The 22135-nt window shown below is 39.0% G+C and overlaps 2 protein-coding genes across 7 annotated transcripts in view; one reads left to right on the top strand and one right to left on the bottom strand.

Moving 5' to 3' along the window:
- The first annotated feature begins 855 nt into the window (after positions 1–855).
- Positions 856–22135, top strand: part of acsl4 (acyl-CoA synthetase long-chain family member 4) — a 44858-nt gene continuing 23578 nt past the window's right edge. For 3 of the 6 annotated variants that reach the window (XM_031892081.1, XM_031892079.1, XM_031892080.1), the window contains exons 1-2: positions 858–1095; positions 20512–20555. The gene's annotated coding sequence lies outside the window, so the exon portion shown is untranslated. Of the gene's footprint in view, positions 1096–17959; positions 18004–20511; positions 20556–22135 lie in introns of those variants that run through there. The other 3 variants (XM_031892078.1, XM_018096596.2, XM_018096597.2) reach the window with 3 other exon arrangements.
- On the bottom strand, positions 7049–8929 carry LOC101733657 (zinc finger BED domain-containing protein 5-like). Its single transcript, XM_004917387.4, has one exon. It carries the CDS (start codon positions 8927–8929, stop codon positions 7049–7051), a length of 1881 nt encoding a protein of 626 aa, XP_004917444.1.

Genomic DNA, 22135 nt, shown 5'->3' with positions numbered 1-22135 from the left:
TGCTCGCCCCCCCCATTCGCGCATGCACACTACCACTCATGCATGCATGCGCACTCGGGGGGTGGGGTTGCGTGCGACCGGGGGCGGCCTCTGGGCAGGAGGTTTTGAAATCCGGCCCTGGTTGCCAGGCTATTTCAATAGCAGTCAGACAGCAACCTTAGATGAGCTACAATTTTCAGTAGTCGCTAACAGACACAGATCACGCTAGAAGACTTCAAGCTTTTGTCTAGGGTTGCCACAGTTTCATGGAAAAAATACCAGTCTTACTATAGTTTAGCTTTTTTTCCCTTATTAATAACATTGACATCAGGCCTAATTTTTAACCCTATCTAATTGTCCATTGAGTTCCCTACGAATTGTGCCAGTATTTGGGTCCTGTGCGAGATTGAGGAAAGTCAAGCAAACCCCTACCAGCACTCTGCTCAGCTCAAGTTGCCTATGGAACTACTGATGGTAGACAACCACAGGGGCTAAGAAAGAATTTGTAGAGTGTGGCAAGGAGCAAGTTAAACGGCGCAACGTTTGATACAGGTCTAACAAGCATAGCAACCAGTCAGGTGCGTGCTTTCCAAACATCAGGTCACTAAATTCTACATGCTGATTGGCTGCGTTGGGAAAGCATACTTTGTATTACATTACCAGATTGTAGTTCATAATTCACGGAAGGAGACTACTTGGCCACTATAGTAATAAGCACTTTGCCTTTTATAAAACATTCATGTTCTTGCATTAACATTTGAAGACGAGATGTTTCAGCCTTTACGTCACTTTGGGAACCAGGTGCGCATGCGTGATAGGAAAACCCCCTCCACCAGCTAGATGGAAGTGGAAAAAGGGCGGCAGCTTTGGAGTACGTTCCTATTGGTTGCGTGCTATCGAATCAGATGACGTGTCGGGTTTCCGGCGCTGGAGGTTACTGTCGGTCATTTACCTGAAGAGGAGGCGGCAGTGGCGGCGTCAGTGGAGTTGCTGTTCGTGTTGCGCGATACAGGGAAGAGCTCGCTATTCAGAGCAAGTAAAGGGGCAGCTGTGTGTCCTGCTAACCCACCGGCACTGCTACTTGGCTGTGACCCATTCATGAGCTGCTCTCTGTAGGTAAGTGCTGCTAGGGTACTACCACTTTCGCGGCCGGGGGTGTGCCCGGCTGCCGGGTAGGAGGATGCTGGGGAGGGTGGGACACGATGCGGTGTTGCTTGGTAGCAAAAGGATGTAATGTGTAAGGCTCTAAAGCTGAAGCACGTTTTTTTATGGCTGACAGGGAATGCTGGGAATTGTATAGCCGATACATTTTATGGCACCAGCCAACGGTAATTCATTTTAAAATGGGAATGTCACCCAAAAACGAATTATTGCACAATGAAAGAAAATCATTCTAACCAACTAAACAATATAGAACACGTTGGGAATTTACAAAGATTTTAAAGTTATTTGTGTATGTAATTTACGTTGATAACAGGATCTCTCTTCCTGTTCTCAGCACTCCTAGTTTTGACTTCTGATGCAATGGAGAGAACGAACTTCTGCTACATTGTTGCAAAAGTCATTACCAGAGAACAGAAATACTTTCACATACTAGTTAGTTACATTTTCCAAGAAAGTTTTTTTGGGGGGTAGATCCCCTAATGTGGGGTACAGTGTTTTTGGTAACAGTCTGTTGCATGCCTTTCTGTTGCTATTAGTGGTTAGTAATCCTTTAGTGCTGCCTGTCAAAAAGCTTTGTGTGCCATATCCATTACAGTAAGTATTATGGGATACACCTGCTTTACATCAAAGCATCTCTGTAATATAGTCTCTTTGCTGTTGTGGAGTTTCCATGTTTAATATAGATCTGCCTCAGGGACTGTTTCAGCACCATTTAGTGCCACAGATATTGTAACCATCTCATCTTTACACATGAGCCCCTATAAAATCAATATTATGCTGTCATGCTGATCAGTAAGGCATGCTGCAGACTGTGCTGGCTTCCATGCACCACTGAATTTTAATAAATCTGTGGTAGCTTGAATTCATACACTGAATCTCATCTAAATGAATGAGCTGACAGTGACGCACTGCTATTCAGAATCTCAGGCGGGCTTGCGGAATGACTACTTTTAACTATTTCACTTTGAAAGATGTAGAATCTTTGTACCTAGCAAGAAAGTTGTATTCCATTTGAATGAATGTTTGAAAAAAAAAAGTTGCTAAGCAACTTATGGTTTTACAATGGGCGCTTGCAGGTGTCATACATGCTTCATAAAGCACTGATAAAAGTGATTAAAAATGGTTTTGGCTTTAGAATTGTACATTTAAATTCCGTCGAAAGCAGTATTTGTCTGTCCCTTTCTGTTCTCTATACTGCTAGCTCTAACTCTTGAAATAATGGGGCAACAGATCAGCAAATCTGAGGGAAAACGTGCAAGGAGTTATTTAAACTGGATTCTGGAAGAGAGCGGACTTCTGCATTGTTGTCAGAACTTTTCTTAACCCTTCTGCGGTGTGTAGCACTGCACGTGCTTCATGCCCAGGGCGTGCCAGGGCTGGAATGAATGAAACCAGGGCGGGCATCAGCTCATGTGATTGCAGAGAAAATTCTTTTTAATGGGTAATATGAATGGAAGTCCTGTGTAAATATTGGCCTTTGCAAGGGCTTGCCTCGCTATTTTAGATTGCATCGTCATTTAAGGGTCATGATTGAAAGCTTAGTGCACACTTATCCACAAAAATGTATTAACTGTGACAGCATTGCTTATTGGTGGCACCACAACAAATGGCACTGGGCAGTAGATTTGCAGAGACTGTTAGAGTTTAATGCCCCATACTTGATAGAATTGGGCTATGAGATGATGAGATAAAGAATGAGTTGCATCAGGGCTGACTCATTCTGTTCCTAACGTTTTTGGTACTGCAGAAGTGAGCTGAATATGCCAGTCATCCGTTACACAATGCCTTTTACAATATAATAGTCTGTCACGGATTTCCCAGATGGTGCCTGTGTCAGGTGATATAGCCCAGATAGATTTCTACAAGAGTATTATATCTTGTAGGTGATTATACTAAGGGCAGGGCATTTGTGGGATGGGAAAGGTCACAACCTTATTTAAGGGTTAGGGGATGCCGATAGACATGTGTATGAAGGGGCCTGTGTGCCATCTGGCTTTTTCTCACTGTTTTCCCAATACTATTATTGTAGTAAGCTGCAGGAAAAATCAGTTCATAACTACTACCAATGAATAATATTAATGGGCTTTATATGACGTGCAAAACTGTGAGGGACACATGACAGAAATAATAAATATGGATAGGACCCAAATATCCCTGATTTTTGCATTAATTGAGATGCATACTAATGTATATTTAACAATTTCTGTTTGAAATATACACCACATTTTGGTGGGATTTTTGGGTGGGGAATGTTTCAGGGCATTGCATGCACTCTTTTACAAACGTGAAGGACTCCAAATCTTTGAAATGACTGTGCAAGGAATGGGCAGCCTTTGGCACCTCAGCTGTTGCAGAACTACAGCGTTCAGCACCCGCTCACCAGAGCACATATTACATTCACAGAAGGGTAAATGAGACACTGGGCATTTGACACTACCTCCAAGGTCAAGCTTTGAAAGTCATTCACTTAATCGGCATGGTCTGGCCAATGTGTTCCGCATATCTTGTCATTCTCGTTTTTTCAGTTCATGCTTCCTCTTGCCAGCTGTCTGTGAGTTTATTCATTGCTGCTTTGTTATTTATTATACCTGTACTTAAAGAAGGATTACTGGTTGCTGAAACGAATGTAGAGAATAATATGCATTTATGGAAAGGTAAAACATGAGTGAAGGAATTCTCCTCAATATAAAGACACTTGGCTACCGTGTCAGTCATGGAACTCGGAGGCAATTTCTAATATTTTACAGCAGAGAGGCAATTTTTTTTTTTATGATGCACAGGTTTCAGGATGTCGTGTGAGATGAATGCCATCACTACCGTTTACATCTCAAAGCACCATTTATATAGTGAATAATGTACCCCTTATTGTAAAATACAATTTTTTTATAAGTTGCTTTTGAGTTCTATGGTTATATAAAGTCACAAGGCTGAAGGCCAAGTTCTTTTATACAGAAAAATTTTGACAAGTCAGCCTCCTAGCGTTCATTGGTGCCCACTGAGTGCAGTAGGGAATTCACTTTTCAGTGGCACTGATTGGCAGTACCCTTTCATACTCACAGCTGGGGCTCTGTGTGGGTGTGGACACACAGAGCTACTAGTAGCAGCTACAAAAATAGACAATGCTGATCATTAACTGATTATTGTCTCTGTGTGTTTTAGCAGAGGCAATTCTCAGTATTGTCTATGACAGGCTATTTCCTGGCATTTAGTAGCCATAACAAGTAGCTGCTACTAGTAGCTCCATGTGTCTTCACCCTTATTAGAAGTAGACTTTTGATTATGTGCACAACAGGAATAACCGATTTTCCTAACCTTGTTTATCTTTATATAGATAAATTAGCCTGATATTGGCGCCAAATAAGCGGATCTTAAAGGGATACTGTCATAGGAAAACATGTTTTTTAGAGCTTTTCCAGCAGAATCCTGCATTGAAATCTGTTTTTCAAAAATGCAAACAGATTATTATCAGTGTCAAGGGTGTGGTGACCTTTTTTCTGTCCAAGTATATCCAGATAGACATCTGTTTGTGTTTAGTGTTCTGTAAACAGAAAAGGTGACCTTAACAAATAGTAACTCAAGATAATACCTGGTTCAAACAGGTTTCCAAAATTGTAAAGTTAATAACCAAGTTCGTGTCTGTCTGTTTTAGAACAGAAGCAGACTGGCTATTGGTTAGTCATGTCTTTAACACAACATTACCCTATCACACACACAGAATGAGCATGCCTTTTACAACTAGAAGGGTGGAGCTGACCTTTATTGTAGCAAAAACATATGTTAAGTCACTACAGGTTTCAACTTTTATATGTATGTATACAGTTTATAAAAATTTTAGCCAGTTAGTGAGATTGATAAAGACACAAAGTGAATAAAGTCAGAAATTATTAACCTAATGTGTATTTTTTTTTTTTTTAACTAAAAAGTTGTAAATGTAAAAGAAAATGCCATTCCTGGCCTAGCAAAATAACACACACTGTATTGCATATTTCAGGTTTTGTAAAGGTTGGCATATATTTGTGCATAGGTCTAGTTATTCTGTTATTAAGCATCTTATTGTAGTTAAACAAAAACACTGCTGTTAAATGATTAAATAAACCTTTTTGCATGGTGGGGTAAACATCATAAAATTGCACCTGCTTCCTTTCTAATGATATTTACGATTGGATTGCGTCAACGGGCCCCTCGGAGCGAGGACAGTCTAGTAGCTGGACTTCCCAGAACAGTGAATTATATATGCTGACAACCCAATTATAATCCTATACTTAAATTTTAAGCGTATTAATTAATGGGTGAACTTAGTACTCCTTTTCCATAATTATGAAGTGGAGTAATTGTAATGAATTGTTCTGTGCTTCTCCGGAGCACCTATAGCCCTTATTAGGTTACAGGCTCAAATACTTGTGCTGAATTTCCCTGTGCTTCTCAGAGGCGCTTGAATTAATTCAGGAATATGCACCAAACAGATTCCACTAGTGTCCCTGTGCTTTTTAGAAGTGCATAGTTGCACTCTATTCACTAGGCCTCTCAGAGGCGCCTGGAATTAATGAAAACTAATCCAAATGCAAACCACTAATGACTCCCTGTGGCTCTCAGAAGCATCTATCATAGCTGAGGTGACCTAAATACCACAAGGACAATTCCTTATGTATTAATAGCTGTAAACCCTAGGTATCACTATATGCTGTGATATCCCTATAATAGTATAGATCTGGACACATCAATATTTGTATTTGTTATATTAATTATGTGAGTTTTTTATGTTGTGTAATAAAAGTTAAGTTTTAACCTACATCCCAATATGATTCACCTTGGGGGATTGTTAACATATGAAGTTGCTGAGATATCCATACACCATAAGAGCTGTGGCACACGAGTCACGGGCAACTAGTCTCCCCGAAATGCCATCCCATTGGCGAAAATGTAAATCGCCGGTGGGATGGCATACGCGGTGCCATGAGAGGTATGCCATCCCACCAGCGATTTACATTTTTGCCGGTGGGATGGCATTTCAGGGAGATTAGGGGAGACAAGGGAGATTTGTCGCGGGCGACTAATCTCCCAATGTGTCACAGCCCTAAGGGCGAAGACACACAGAGCTACTAGTAGCAGCTACTTTTTCATGGCTTCTTAAGTCCAGAAAATACCCTGCCATAGACAATACTGAGAATTGCCTCTGCTAAAACACATGTAAAGACAGTTATCAGTAAATGATCAGCATGGTCTTGTTTAGTAGCCACAACAAGTAGCTGCCTACTAGTAGTTCTGTGTGTCTTTACCCTAAGGGCTTTGGCACACGGGGGAGATTAGTCGCCCGCGATAAAACTCCCTGTTCGCGGGCGACTAATCTCCCCCGTGTGCCAGAGCCCTAAGATCAGCTTGTTTGGCAGATAAACTACTGAATTGGTCTGAAGAACTCAAATTGGTGAAGCTGATGCTTTCCCCGATCTGCCTGGAAAATCAAACCTGCCCAATTGATATTTGCCCAATTTTAGGCCAGATATCAGTCGGGTTGGCCCATCAGGGTTGCCCATACATCGGCAGAAAAGATGCTAAATCGGTCTGTAGGACCCAAATCAGCAGCTTAAATCTGCATCTTAGTATGACCAACTTTAGATGCAGTCTCACTTCACTAAACTTGATATTTCACATGCGATACACATGAATTGCACTCTATTGTTTATTACAGTGTTTTTCAACCTTTTTTGGGCAAAGGCACACTTGTTTCATGAAAAAAATCACGAGGCACACCACCATTAGAAAATGTTAAAAAATGTAACTCTGTGCCTATATTGACTATATATAAAGTAATTATCTTGAATAGGAATCAAATAAACACAAAGAAAGTATTTTATAATTACTTTATTATGAAATATTAAGTAAACAAAATAGTGAAAAATTATAAAATTCAGTGCGCAACCTGGGCCTGTTTGGCTGAACACAAAGCTGATATTCTGGCTGGAATCGAAGAAAGACACACACGTAGCTCTTCGTCAACAGATCTCAGTCTCTCTCTGTATTTGGTTTTTATAGCAATCATGCTTGAAAAGCTAATCTCACACAGATATGTAGTGGAAAATGGGAGCAATGTCAAAATAGCTTTATTTGCCAGAAGGGGGAACTCCTTGGCGGTATCCAACCAAAAACTGTCCAAAGGTAGATCAGCAAATCTTAGCTTGAAACCACGATTTTGTCTCAGTTCAGTTAGTTCCTCCTGCTCCTGTAAAGTCATGTCCTTTCCACCAACTGATGCTGAGCTATAAGGGTCCCTAACCCAGTCAAGGCATTCAGTGGAGACTGAAGAGAAATAAAATGACAACTTCTCCTCAAGAGTTTTTAAATGTTTAACTATTATCTCACACAGTGCAGCAGTGTGAACACCTAGCCATTGCTTGGTGAGTGTGAACATTTCAAGATTGCCACTTTCCACGTGTTGATGCCAGAGTTGCACCTTTGAACGGAATCCATTTATTTTATCTGTACTTGTAAGCAGGTTTTCACTTCTGCCTTGCATTCGTGTGTTCAGTTCATTCAGATGATAAAATATATCTGCCAGGTATGCCAGCCTTACACACCACTCATCACTTGTAAGCTGCTTTGCGTAATCTGACCTCTCATTTGTCAGAAACACTTTAAGTTCCTCGCGCAGCTCATACACACGAGCCAAGACCTTGCCACGCGACAACCACCGGACCTCCGTATGAAACAGCAAGGTTTTATGCTTCGCTCCCATCTCCTCACACAAAGCTAAAAATATGCGACTTTTCAAGGGTCGTGACTTTATAAAGTTTACCATGCGCACAACATCATCCAACACATGAACTAGGGCTGCTGGTAAAGTCTTGGCTACGAGGGCCTCGCGGTGTAAAAAACAATGCGTAACAATCACATCTGGATTTCTTTCCTTCACTCTGCTTACAAAGCCTTTGGTGTGCCCGACCATGGCTGCTGCTCCATCGGTGCAGACACTTGTGCAGTATTCCCACTTAAGTCCTCCTTGTTCAAGGTATTCTGATGTGACCCGAAAAATTTCTTCTCCTGTTGTTTTTTCTGGCAATGCCTTGCAAAAAAAGAAGTTTTCTTTAATTGCATCACCATCAACAAAACGCACATTGGCCAAGAGTTGAGCATGTCCACTGATATCAGTAGACTCGTCAAGTTGCAATGCAAATTTCTCACTGATACGGATCTTTTCCAAAACCACACTTTCGATGTCTGCAGACATGTCATTAATACGTCTGGAAATTGTGTTGTCTGAGAGAGGGACTTTGGCTATTTCCTTAGCTGCTTCAGGTCCGAGCATCTCCTCTACAATAGCTTTGCAGGCAGGAAGTATTAATGTCTCTGCCACAGTGTGCGACTTTTTTGACTTGGCTATAAGTTCAGCAACTTGATAGCTAGCTTTAAGAGCTCTTTCATTTACCTTTGTGGTTTTTCTCATGAAAGTTGCCTGTTTCTCCATGTTGTCACGCAGGCGAACAAAATAGTCCGCATTCTTGTTTTGAAGCAAAGGATGTTTCGTTTGGAGATGGCGTTTAAGTTTGCTTGGGACCATAGCACTGTTAGCTAGCTTTTCACCACACACCACGCACAGTGGAGTTGGTTTGTTTGCATCTCCAGTGCAAGTAAATCCAACTGAAATATAGCTTTCGCTATATTGCCTTGCGCCAGAGAATTTGCTTGCGTTAACCATCTTTGCTTTCTTTTGACCCCCACTCATACTTGGGCTCTCATCTGCCTCCAAATTTTGTTCAGAGTCCAGTTCTTTCCTTTTCAAAAACTTGTCCATCACTGCAGTATCTCACTGTCACTGACAGCTCCAGATGACAGCTCTGTCTCTACAGTGTGCTAGGCCTGGAAGGAAATCAGAAGTTGTCCTACCTACCTACCACAGTCATACAGTCAACAACCATTTAATGTTAAAAAAAAAAGCTTTTCCAAATCTTACCACTAGATGGCGATGTGGCAGCGTGTACACTGGATGCTGCCTCTCCTGGCTCCCCGATGCCGGATGACGTCACAGGCAGTGACGATTTCCGGGCATCGGGGAGCCAGGAAGTGAAGGTGTCCCAGAGGGGACCGGGGGAGTCTAGGGCTAGGCGGCACACCAGGTAACATCCCGCGGCACACTAGTGTGCCGCGGAACAGGGGTTGAAAAACGCTGGTTTATTAGTCACATGTATGAAATTTCTAGATGATAATTCTTTCACTAAAATAGTTCCATTTTATGACCATCCGTTAGCTAGTATGTAAAGTAAGCTTCTGTGCCTATAACTGAGTAACAGACATTTTGAACCTCCTGGGGAGCACTGTGCTTCAATTCTTGTATGCATTTAAACTCAATAGATATACTGTATATACTCGAGTATAAGCCTAGCTTTTCAGCACCCAAAATGTGCTGAAAAAGTCACCCTCGGCTTATACTCGAGTCGGGTGCCATGGGTCCCTCTAGACTACCACCCTCTGTCCTTTGTGTGCAAATTAGGCCACCTGCAACCAGACCCTCCAGTGCCCTGGCCTAGGCTCCCACTAGCAATACTTATTTCCCCTTACATCTCCTCAGGGACCGGGTCTGCTGCCAGTTTGCCAACGCGCAATGAGCGTGGGGTAGTACTCATATTGTTTTGTTGACCCTCTTCTCCGCTTACAGAGCTAGTTTACTGTTTTTCTTTGAAATAAATATTGAAAAACATATACCCCACTGATGCCTCAATTAAAGGAACAGTAACACCAAAAAATGAAAGTATATAAAAGTAACTAAAATATAAAGGAGAAAAGGCACAGGAACATAGCAGATAACAGATAAAACACTATTGTATTCTACAGAACTTATCTGTTATCTGCTAAATAACCTGTGCCTTTTCTCCTTTTTTTCCAGCTTGAATGGCTGCCCCCATGGCTACACCGCAGCGTATTATATAAATTATAGTAGTGTTACTGTAGCAAAGACACCAGTTTTACCAGTGCAGGGAAACCGTGCATTATATTTTTATTAGTTGAAAGCTCTTTCATTTTTTGGTGTTACTGTTCCTTTAATGTAATTTTTATAGATTTATTTTGATTATTAAAACTTAGCAATAGCCGCTGCATTTCCCACCCTAGGCTTATACTCAAGTCAGTAAGTTTTTCCAGTTTTCTTAGTTAAAATTACGTACCTCGGCTTATATTCGGATCGGCTTATACTCGAGTATATACGGTATTACCTGCTGCTGTTCCCAGTGTGCTTGGACACATCTTAAAATATTTAAAATGCACGTACCAACCTCTTTTGTAAAGAATAGATTGCGTTTTGGGTATGTTGACCAGGGCTTTTGTGTGCACTGGTGCATTGGTATATAGTAAGAGAAAATCAGCTGCATTTATTCTTAGGATGTAGGCCTTTGCAGCATTTGTAGTCTTGTAGCATGCCCCAGCTGATTTAAATAAGGATTAATATATCTTATTGGAATCACACGTGTCACTGGTTTGCAGGTAATAACTGTATATTTAGACATATCAATAAGAAGCTTTGTTAGATCTTTTTGTAATACAATTATCTTGCCAGTAGCCACTAGTATGTATGTACCACTGCCTTCAGCGAGGCAGAACAACCTGATAAAAAAAAAAAGAATACTGAATATTTTAGTTTTACCTTTTGTATTATGAGGAGAAGTAACCTAAACATGAAATCAAACATGACCGGAAGTGTTAATGAAGATTTTCTAATTTTTAATGTCGGTATGTTCTGTCTTGTTTACAGAGAAGGTTACAGTGTCCTGATTCTTGTAGATAACTGTGGCAGGTGGAGATTGGAGCAACAAATACATAATGTGTCTTTGTTAAGTACTGGTTGTACTTTTCCAGGCTTAGGAACTCTGGGTTTGGGTCACTGGCAAAGCAACAAAATATATAAACTGAAATAAGTTTAGTCCAGGTATAGTCAATATACCTCTTACATTATTATTACACAGTGTAATTGAGGCATACTCAATGGACCTATGGTCTTTTTTCAACCCTATGTAACTATGTCTTATGTAGTGTTTCTGAACAACAATTTCAAGTGATCCTTGAATATGATTATTCTTTTCTACACGGCGCAAAAAAACTTTCTGAGTTTGATCCTTCAGTGCACGATTTTGGAAGCCTCCCATAGGACTCAATGGCACTCTGTCTCTCTGTGCCTCCAAAACTTGCCTCCAAGGGCACCTACTTTGAGGGCACTGGGAGCAACATCAAAGGGGTTGGTGAGCAACATGTTGCTGCCGAGCCATTGGTTGGGGGTCACTGCTATAGATGATTATGCTAGCCACCAGTGCAGTCATAGCAGTGCTTGCCATTTTTCTGCCACATCTATCACTGTGATGCTGTACTTTGCCACAGTGGAAGAGCCATAGCACACAGCACAGTTTTAGACAAAAGTAAAAGCCTCCCTTGTACCTTCTTGGTTGCCTATTAGGTTTAGCCCTCCCAAGGACATTTATGTCTGAATTAATACTTGTGCTTGGGAACAAGGTGTCACTTCCAAAAGTACTGTGTTTGTATTATATACTTTCTTGTTGTATTTCATCATCACCACACCAGCTACATTTAGTAAAAACTATGAACGTTAAGGGATATAAATTTACTAGCCTTCTCTATGTAAGAAACAATAAAATCAGCCCTTTTAAAGGTTATACCTTTACACACCAAACAGAAGTCTTTTCACTCGCAGGTGTTTTGCATTTATAAAACTGCATGTTAAAGTGCCCCTTGTTTTGTTCCAAAATGATGTAACTTTTGTTTTTCTGTCTGAAAATAGTTTTTGGTTGCTGCGCCTCCTCAGTGGCCTCCTCCTGCCATTACACAAGGCAGTTTCATGGTACAATACTGTAGTTGTACAGGTATAGGACCCATTATCCAGAATGCTCGGGACCAAGGGTATTCCGGATAAGGGGTTTTCCTGTAATTTGGAACTCCATACCTTAAGTCTACTAAAAAATCAATAAAACATTAATTAAACCCAATAGGATTGTTTTGCATCCAATAAGGATTATTTATATCTTAGTTGGGATCAATTACAGGTACGGTTTTATTTCTACAGAGAAAAGGGAAATCAGTTTTAAAATTCTGAATGATTTGATTAAAATGGAGTCTATGGGAGAAGGGCATTCCGTAATTCGGAGCTTTCTGGATAACTGGTTTCCGGATAAGGGATCCTATACCTGTATTAAAAGTCACATTTTATAGTTTTACAGTTCAGGTTGAGGCATTAGATAGAAATTGGAGTGAAAAGGTGTTGTGTATACCAGAAAAATTGTATAACTACAAATTCACATACATCTTTTAGATTTTTTTTTTTTTTTTTTTTTTACACCATCCTTAAAGCTGACCATACATAGATTGTTAAAAGCTGCTGAATTACCGTAGCTCCTTCAGACTGAGTTGGCAACTTATTGGTCTGTGTATGTGCCTATTGGGATTGCCTACCCCACAGAGTAAAAAAAAAAAAAAAAAAAAAAAAAAAATTATAAAGTTAAATACTCAAACAAATTGTGCTCTTCTTGGCATTGCTGACACTTACAAAAAAAATCTCTGCATAGAATCAAAGTACAGGTTGTGATGACATTTGACTTTTTGCCTAAACTAATAAGGAGATTAATGACTGTTACCACCTTTGTAGTTATCAGTATGGATAGTAATTTTCAGTGTTTATCATGAAAATGTTTTTTGGTGTGTGTTTTTTTGTTTTATTTAAAAATACTGGTATGTAACCTGTTATCAGAATGCTCGGAACTTGGGTTTTTCTGGATAAGGGGTATTTCTTTAAATTGGATTTCAATACCTTAAGTCAGGAATCCCCAACCTTTTATACCCATGAGCCACATTTAAATTGAAAAAGTGTTGGGGAGCAACACAAGCATGAAAATGGTTCCTGATGGTGCCAATTAGAGCTATAATTGGCTATTTAATAGCCCCTATGTGGACTGGCAGCCTACAGAAGGCTCTGTTTGGCATTATACTGTTTTTTATGCAACCAAAACTAGCTTCCATGCCAGGAATTCAAAAATGAGCGCCTGTTTTGAGGCCACTGGGAGCAACATCCAAGGGCTTGGGGAGCAACATGTTGCTCTTGAGCCACTGGTTGGGGATCACTGCCTTAAGTCTAAAAAATAATTTTAACATAAATTAGTATTGTTTTACCTCCAATAATTACATCATATGTAGGATCAAGTACAAAGTACTGTTTTAGTATTACAGAGAATAAGGGAATCAATTTAATTTATTTACTTGAAATGTTACTGGCTGTTTTTACTGGCAAGGAACATTGTGTTTGCATGCGTAGGTTTCAATTTTCTTTGGTTTTTTTTTAACTTTGTTTAACTCCCTTTATCTGCTGTTAGGGATCATAGCTTTTACTGGCACTCATTTTCTGCAGACCCGTTATAATTCATTCATTTATTAGTTATGGATTTTATCTCTTAAAAGCAGAAGACTAAAGCTTGGCCATACACGCACCGATAATATTGTACAAAACCTTGTTTCGTACGATATTCGGTGCGTGTATGGCAAGTCGGCGAGTCGACCAATATCGCAGGAAGCTGCTGATATCGGTCGACTCGCCGATCGGGCGCCATAGAAGGCGCCTGACCAAAATCTGCCTTCAGCGCTGAATCGGCAGAAGGAGGTAGAAATCCTATTGTTTCTTCCTCCTTATCTGCCTGTTTCAGCCCTGAAGGTTAGTGGCGGATCTGACTATCTTTCGTGCGACCGATGGTCACCTTTAAGACTGGGTGCTATTATGTTGTGTCAAGTGAAAACAAACAATGTACACCGCTTTTTACAAGGACCACTTGTCACACTTGTGTTGGTTCTAATTTACTTTGCATTTAACCAATCACAAGCCTGACATACATGTCTTAAAAGCATAGCCGTTAAAATTTGCCTAAATTTGAACCGTGACATCAACTCCTTCGCTAAGATCATGGCCACAGGATTTGATATTAAGATGAGTGATAAAAATTTTAATACTAAACAAAAATAGCACCAGGAATAAGGTGTTTCCTGTTGTATGAAAAAGTTCCATATAAAACTACCACAGGCCCTTGAAAACTCTTGGAAGTGGTTTCACATTGGGCTCAATTCCCACAATGGCTTGCATACTTTTATTCTTATTTTCTGGAAATGGGAGTTTTGGCTGGGAGAGATTTCTGATTCTGTAGTCAGGCAACATGAGACTGTAATAGAAAAGACAAAAAATGCTTTTAATTGCAATTTTATTTGCAAATAACTTTAACATCATTAATGTATACTAGATAGTTACATTATGTTTAAAGAAAAAATAATTTTTTCTTTGGAAAACAAATCCCCTTTTAATTTGAATATACTTAAACATTTCATTTATAAATTAACTGAAATAAATGCAGAAAAACATGGTTTCATACTTCTTCAACTAAGTCACATGTACACTCATCCATATCATCCGATTTCAAAAGGTTACTGTAGGACACTTGTGCTAAATGTTTACTCATTTTGTATGAAATGTTTTCCTTTTGACCTGTTTGGAAATCTCTTTTACCATGTCAGCTGAACAAAAATGTTACTCAACTGCCCAACTCTACAGATACCTGCATATGAAGCAGTAGCTTTTTCTTGTATTCTGTTGCATATAACTTTGGGTTATTGTCTGTGGTTTTAATTTAAAATAAATCTATTGTACTTTGCTAGTTTTGGACACCAGGAATGTGAGTGTCTGTATTACATTATTCTGGGTCTCATTGTGCTAATAGCCATGCCCAGTGCCCAGTGCTTTGATTACAGCATGATTTGTTAAGTGGTAATAGGACTTGGGCTGTGGCTATAGCATCCCTAAAGCCTTGTGCTTTTAAATGAATACTAAAACCTAAAACAAATATTGGTAGCAAGTTTATATTTTATACACTTACTGCACTAGCCTAATATTTTAGAATCTCATAACAGGTTTTAAAATATGTGCACAGGGGGTCACCATCTTGGATTTTGTTAGCAGTGTCAGTGACGCTGACATGATAAGTGTGGTCAGGACAGCTGTTGAGAAGCTAAGCTTAGGGTTCATCTCAAATCATCGAACAGAAAGTGAGGGTCACGTGTCATAGAAGCTGATGTTTAAGGTCAATTACTAAATTGTAATGCAAATTGCACTGGTTTCCGATCTGCCATGCAATTAGAATCTGAATGAATTACTACTAACCAATCTTGTATTGTAACTTTTATATTCTATATATACAGTATATTGCATGTCCCTAAGCTCAGGTAAATGAGAGCAGCACAGAGCATGTGCAGTGAATCAGCAGAAAAGAAGATGGGGAGCTACTGGGGGCATCATTAGATGCACAGATCTACCCTGCTAAAGGGCTGTTGTTGCCTTGGGGTGATGCAGAGTTTCAAAAATGTGCAGCATTTCTAGCCTACTTCTTTGTTAAACTTCAGATCACCTTTAAGCTAGAGCCCCCTTGCAGACCCAACCTTAAGAGTTTCATCCTTGTAGTACTCTCCAAGCTTTGGATGTGGTGCATATTTAGTATGCTACCCTGGGGTGGAACAGTACCCTGGGCAACAGAAATATGTCCTGAAATAGTCGGAGGAAGTAGGCACTTCCATGTTCATTTAGGATTGTTCGCCGTACTACTTTCCACATTTTGCAGCTCCATTCTCTATTAATAGATCTTAAAATGGCTGTATTATGCTTTTTAGTGATCACAGTAGTATAATAAATGTCCATTAGTAGGAATAAAAGTAGGGGCCAGTAGATGGCTTTTAAAAAAGTGCATGGTTTATGTGAAATGCAAGGCTGATGTACAATTAGGTCTGCTAGCATTAAAAGTGAGCATTATTACTAAAAATTGCAGTTTATCCTCATATACTCCAGTGAAAGATATTCCAAGTAAAGTATCTTTTGCAGAAGAACTGTTATGATAGTGTAAAGTAGGACTGTCAAGCCTGTGTTCCTCCAAGGGATTATTATGGCCTCTAGCTTTTCCATTGATTTAATTGTATTACATCAGTTTTTTATTGAAATGTGTTACATCATATGTTTGGCCACTATATAGAATTTTGGAAGCAATACCTTTTGGTAGATTTGGCAGATACAGAATGCCCTTTAGCACACATTTGTATATTGTGAAAACAACTTATCACTTAATTTAGTTCCACACATTTCATTCTACACTCTGAATCGAGGGATAGTTAGGCAGGTATCAATTAGGCAAATAGTTTGAACTTGATACATTTATATATTTTTTTTAAGATCTTAGAGGGAAGAAATAATCAATTTATTACAAGTATAGCAAAAGCAAAGTAGATTTTTCATGGTCTGTGTGTGGTATATTATTGGGTCCAAGAAATAAGGAAATAAATGACCACTGAAACATTATACCACATTTCTCTATTGCTACTGTCTGGGGCCACTCTTATAGCAATTATATTCATTGTTTTTGAATCTGCAAAAGAGGTTTTACTTCTCTATTTGCAGTATTGCGCTCAAACTGCTTAGCCATGCTGGATAGACAAGATGCTTGTTTGGTTCCTTCTTTAATATCTCAATTGATTAAATCAATATAAAAAACCTGCATAAAGACCAATAACTTGTAAAATGCGTGTAACCCAGTTTTAATCAGATAAAAACATAATGGAAACTTTTTTTTTTAAACATGTGACTGGGCAGAGTGATGTTCATTTAATACCTGCTGGGTGATTTCCTAAGGGAGAACCAACCCATAAAAACATAAATGGGCATTTTACATACTGAACTTACTGTACCAGCCTAAAGTTTCAGAATCTCCAATGTTTGCTGTAGGCCTAATTATTATGCAAACCAGAGCAATAATTACAACTACATAAAGTAAAGGCGTAGAATCATAATGACTAATCACAAACCTGTTGGTTTCCCTATGTATAAGAATGGGCTCGTTGGTACAGGTATAGGATCCATTATCCAGAATGCTCGGGACCAAGGGTATTCCGGATAAGGGGTCTTTCTGTTATTTGGATCTCCATACCTGTACTAAAATATCAATAAAACCCAATAGGATTGTTGTGCCTCCAATAAGGATTAATTATATCTTAATTGGGATTAAGTACAGGTACTGTTTCATTACTACAGAGAAAAAGAAAGTCAGTTTTAAAATTCTGAATTATTTGATTAAAATGGAGTTTATTGGAGACGGGTTTTCCGTAATTCGGAGCTTTCTGGATAACAGGTTTCCGGATAAGGGATCCCATACCTGTACCTATATAATAAATGAAAAATATAAAATAAAAATTCCCTTCCTGTTGGATACTTTTGGCTAAATCCAGCTTGGGGATGGGGGTGGCTTCATTCCCAGTGACCAGCGCATGTGTAAGACAGATGGGCCATCTGTGCATGATGCACACCACTAATTATACGTTATGTGTGGGGCAAGAGAATGTTTTGTGGCACACAACTATTGTGTGTTTTGTTAAAAGGAGGCTCATACTTTCTGCATCCCAACAGTGTCATTTTTTTTATGGGACAGTCCTTAAGTAAATGTCAGCTGGTCTCCTCCCCAGGCTGGCTAAGGATTATGGGACTTGTAGGTTTGCTACCACTGCAGGACTACATGTTAAATTCTGCACAGAAAGGTTTCCCCTGGAATTCATTAGGTAAATTACTGTAAAATAGTGACGTCGCACAAAGAGAAGCCGGTATTTACGTCTGTGTTCCTTTTCCACGTGAATCATTTCCGTGCAGCACTTCTCCTCCTGGCCTTTCACCCATTTGGGATGTGCTTCGCTGTATTTCACAACAACTTTAAAAGTGGGTGGATCAGCTTGCCTTATAAGTCTGCTGCTCATATCACCCGGTCATTCATCGTTTTCACCCAGGGAGATTTTCACAACTGAGCTGGGGTGAGTGACCCTTACGTTATGTGTTTGTGAGCTTGTCCCTATGTTGGCTGCTTGTTGTAGTAGACACAGGTTTTCTATGTTGTTTAGATTATAGCTAGTTAAGGTGGCAGTGGAGCAGTTCATTTTGTGGGCAGTACTGGTGTTGCATTACAACTGTATTACGTTTCATATCCTTCCTACATTTTGGGATGTAATGAACAAAGAAACTTGCGATGAATGACTTGCTGTAATGAAGTGACTATTCTAGAGAATGTAGCCAAGGGCATTGTTCATTTTATGTACTGTTTGCTCTGTTAACTCACTAGTTGCTAATCACAGATTCCTTGCTTCTAAGCTTAGGTATCCCAGTTATTGTGGAAGTGCATCTGCTAGTGGTGTATGTATGAAGTGGTATCAGGGGCCAAGAAAAAAATCTACTCTAAAACACAGCCTTAAGCTCAATATTTGGTATTTTAGAAGCTGTTTTAGAAAATGTTCCTTCTTCCTTTAATTAAATATACCCCATAACAAAGCAGCAGATTTTCTAGGTCCTTACATGTGACCCTTTGTTTGCAGTTGTAATATTCCTTTAGATGTGCGCATCTGTATAGATTTCCCTTTCTCAGATACAGAATTTGTACTGGAAGTAACATTCTAAATAAAATCAGTCATCAAACATGCTGGCTGTGTTCCCCCTAAAGTGCATTTCCCTATTACAAGTCTGCCTAGCACATAGCAGATATCTGTGGTAGGAGGATATTCTGTATTTTAACACTGTGTTACACACAGCCAGATTTGCATTCAACGAGCTTGTATTCACTGTGTGGCTGTGTCTTAATCTATTTTTTTGCAGTAAAGGTGGGCTGGAAATCCCCCAAAGCCCAGTCATAATCGTTGTCAGCAGCACCATTGTATGATTCAGTCTTTTGACATTTTGGTATGGTATATTTCACAAATAGAAAATCACTCTAACCCATTTTGCTGGCTCAACTTCCAGCATAAGTCGGCAACTGATATTGCACTATTGATACAGCAGGTTTGTGTTGTTGCAGCAGGAAAATAAATGTTAGGCAGAGGAAACATAATAATAAACCATTTATATCTGAGACAAAAACAACTATTTGACAATAAGAATCGTTAGGTATCCAAAAGAGTTTAGTGTTTTTCTAACACTCCCACTAGATAAGAATGTTTGTTCTTTTTCATCATCCCTCATTGCTCTCTTGAAAGGTCCTTGGGCCTTATCTGCTGTACAAAGACCTAGACCTTCAGATAGTGCTATTTACCCAACTCCCCAGTTTCTCTAAATATAAATTGTGTTTTACATAAACCCCTCTGTCCATATGTGGTTCAAACAGTTTGTTTTCAGATGAGTGGGAATTTAAGAACAAGGAGAGCACAGTAGCTCGAAATGATTAAAGGGGATGTAAACCCTTGCTCCACGAAAGCTATGGGGCACACTGTTTTAATGATGGATTAGATCATGTTAAAGTGATTACAGTCATTAGGGATAATCCTTAGGAATCCTACTATTCCGTCCAGTGATATCTTGGATGATGTTAGAGCTATGGCAAGCTATACAATGCTGGCAAAGCATTGAATGTGAGTCTGTGGCGGTGAGTGCTCCCCGAATCTTGTTTTCAAATGCTGGCAAAGCAGAAGTGACCATACACCAGAAATTACCATAGCCTGTTTCCTATCAACTGTATTTGTTGTGGGTAAGAACCTACAGAAGTAACTATGCTCCATGTGCCCTTGCTTCTTCACCCCATTATATTCATTCATATTGTGACGCCCAAGCGTTTTTTGTTTTTTTTTGTGGTGCATCATAGAGTGATAAGTGTAGCCCAAGGCTAATTGCAGGATGGCTGTTCTTCTCAGGGTGATGATGAAAATACCATGTGTTTGTCTCTTGATATTTCCATTGCTTCCATGTGTGCGTCCCCTAAATAAGCATTTTGAGGAATGTGTAATTGTGTAACTGACATTTTTGTTTGACACCAATATTTGTTTTATGCAATTCAAATAACTTACTGTTGGCCAAGAATTAATATATTTTAATAATTAACATTACTAAGCTTAACCAAGATCTATTAAACCAAAGAGAAAAGCGTGTGTTTAATTAAACTAACATTCTTTGTTTAATATTAGTAATAGTATTGACATTGCCAGGTCACACAGTCCTAACAAATTTATCTTTAAATAAATACACTATCAAAATGCGAACAGATATATTTTTAACTAAAGCCTAGGTTGTGGCTTATAAACTGCATTTTACCACAGGAACAGCGGTGCAAATGTAAAGGTAAATCACAGCAGGGCAATGTAAATTATTTTATCATATAGACAACATTATAATGTGAGGCAAATGTAAATCGCTGTTTTAATCAACACATTTCTTTAAGTGATTGTGTTTGGGAATACGACTTGGGCAGCACTGACCTGCTGTGCATTTTGTATTGTTACCACATTTAAATACCTGGTTATTCTGATTCCTTATTTTCTAAATTATTTCTTTTGTATTTACAGATTCTCTTGAATATTTGAAGGTCTTGTCCCAAAACAAAAGAAATGTAAGTATCCTGTGTATCTGCTAAACATATTAAACTGGACTATAAGCGGACTGTACCTCCACAGCCCAGTGTGTCTAATGAATGGTCCCAGCGTACATTGGGCACCTCCCAGTGATTATAATCGCTTACTTGATACCCTGAGTACTTGTCGAAGCAAGTACTGCGTTATGAAGGTAACTTAGAGGGGACATTTTAACCAATATGTATATTGTAAAGGAGAATAAGTAGAGAAAGCTAGTGATGGGCGAATCTGTCCTGTTTTCCCAAAAAGTTTACAAAACGCAACGGGTGACAATTTTTTTTATTTTTTTTACCACGCAACTCTCTGCGTCATTTTTTATTTATTTTTTTTTTTTTTACCTATTTGAGTCTCTGGGCTTTTTTTTTATCAAATCTGGTGAAAAATTTTGCTCATCACTAGAGAATGCTCATTTCACTAGTTACTGTAAGAAAAATTGACATGATCATACTATATACTTCATGCCTAATAGGCTCTTATTTAATTACATTTTTCTTAAGGCTACTTATTCTAATAAAGTTGGTCTTGTACATCTCTTAAAATATGGTGTTTTTTTGTGCGCGTGTAATCATTTCCGCAATTTACTAACTCTAAGGCTTTTTAGTATGTCTGATGTCTAATCCTGCTTTAACTGCCATTCAGACTTTACTTGCCCCTACTAAATACTGCTTAATTTTTATTAACCTTATACCAATAACGTGTCTTTATTTGTGGTTGATTGCGTTGAAATGGAAAATGCTAGTCATGATGCTATTTCTTTAAATGCCATAATGGCATAATAAATGCCTACATTAGCAATAAGAACAAGTAGATAGGCAACAAACAAAATGTGAATGCCAAGCTTTATAAATAAAAATGACTTACGGTGGTTCCACAAGGGCCAATGTGGAACACTTTTCTACTTATTGACCTAGGTGAATGATAGGAGAGTGCTAACTAGCCACTGTCCATAGTACATGGATATTGGGTGGGATCAGCGGGCCTCCATACTTTAACAGAATCATACAAAACTTCTTTTAATATGATTTTGTCTGTGCTTGTGTTGCCAGCTTTAAAAAATGGGAAGATAAAATAGAGAATTGAAGAGAATAGGACAGATTGACAAGCAACAGCTTACATATACATGCCAGGGGTGTTCAGGTCATGGCACCATTCTCTTGTGTAGCTGCACATTTTTCCCCAAATAAATCCACTACATTTTAGTAACAGATTACATGGCAACAAGAGGAATATATATACACATAGATGTCCGTTTACTAACGTTCATAAAAATTGTCAATTTTCGCCTTTGGCAAAATTAACACTGCTCCTATGTTTACTAAAGTGCGATGACACTAATTTGTCCTGCAATAAGTGCCCTTATTTACACAAGCGTAGCAGTTTCAGCGTTATTTCTGGCGAGTTTTTTGGCACTCAACTAGATTAACTGCATAATCTGCTTTAAATCTTGCGGATATTTTTTAGCACCACACCCTGTGGCCACACTAATGAATACTTTATATAAAATAGTATTGATTATGGCCAATAATCAGTATCATCAGGAATTATTTTCACATATTAA

This window comes from Xenopus tropicalis, chromosome 8 (assembly GCF_000004195.4).
Source record: "Xenopus tropicalis strain Nigerian chromosome 8, UCB_Xtro_10.0, whole genome shotgun sequence".
Lineage (NCBI taxonomy): Eukaryota > Metazoa > Chordata > Amphibia > Anura > Pipidae > Xenopus > Xenopus tropicalis.
Note: the sequence above shows the minus strand (reverse complement) of the source record. Positions and strands in the feature narration are given on the sequence as shown.

Coding starts and splice junctions, on each gene's coding strand:
- LOC101733657 (XM_004917387.4), bottom strand. CDS start 8,929: ATGGACAAGTTTTTGAAAAGGAAAGAACTGGACTCTGAACAAAATTTG.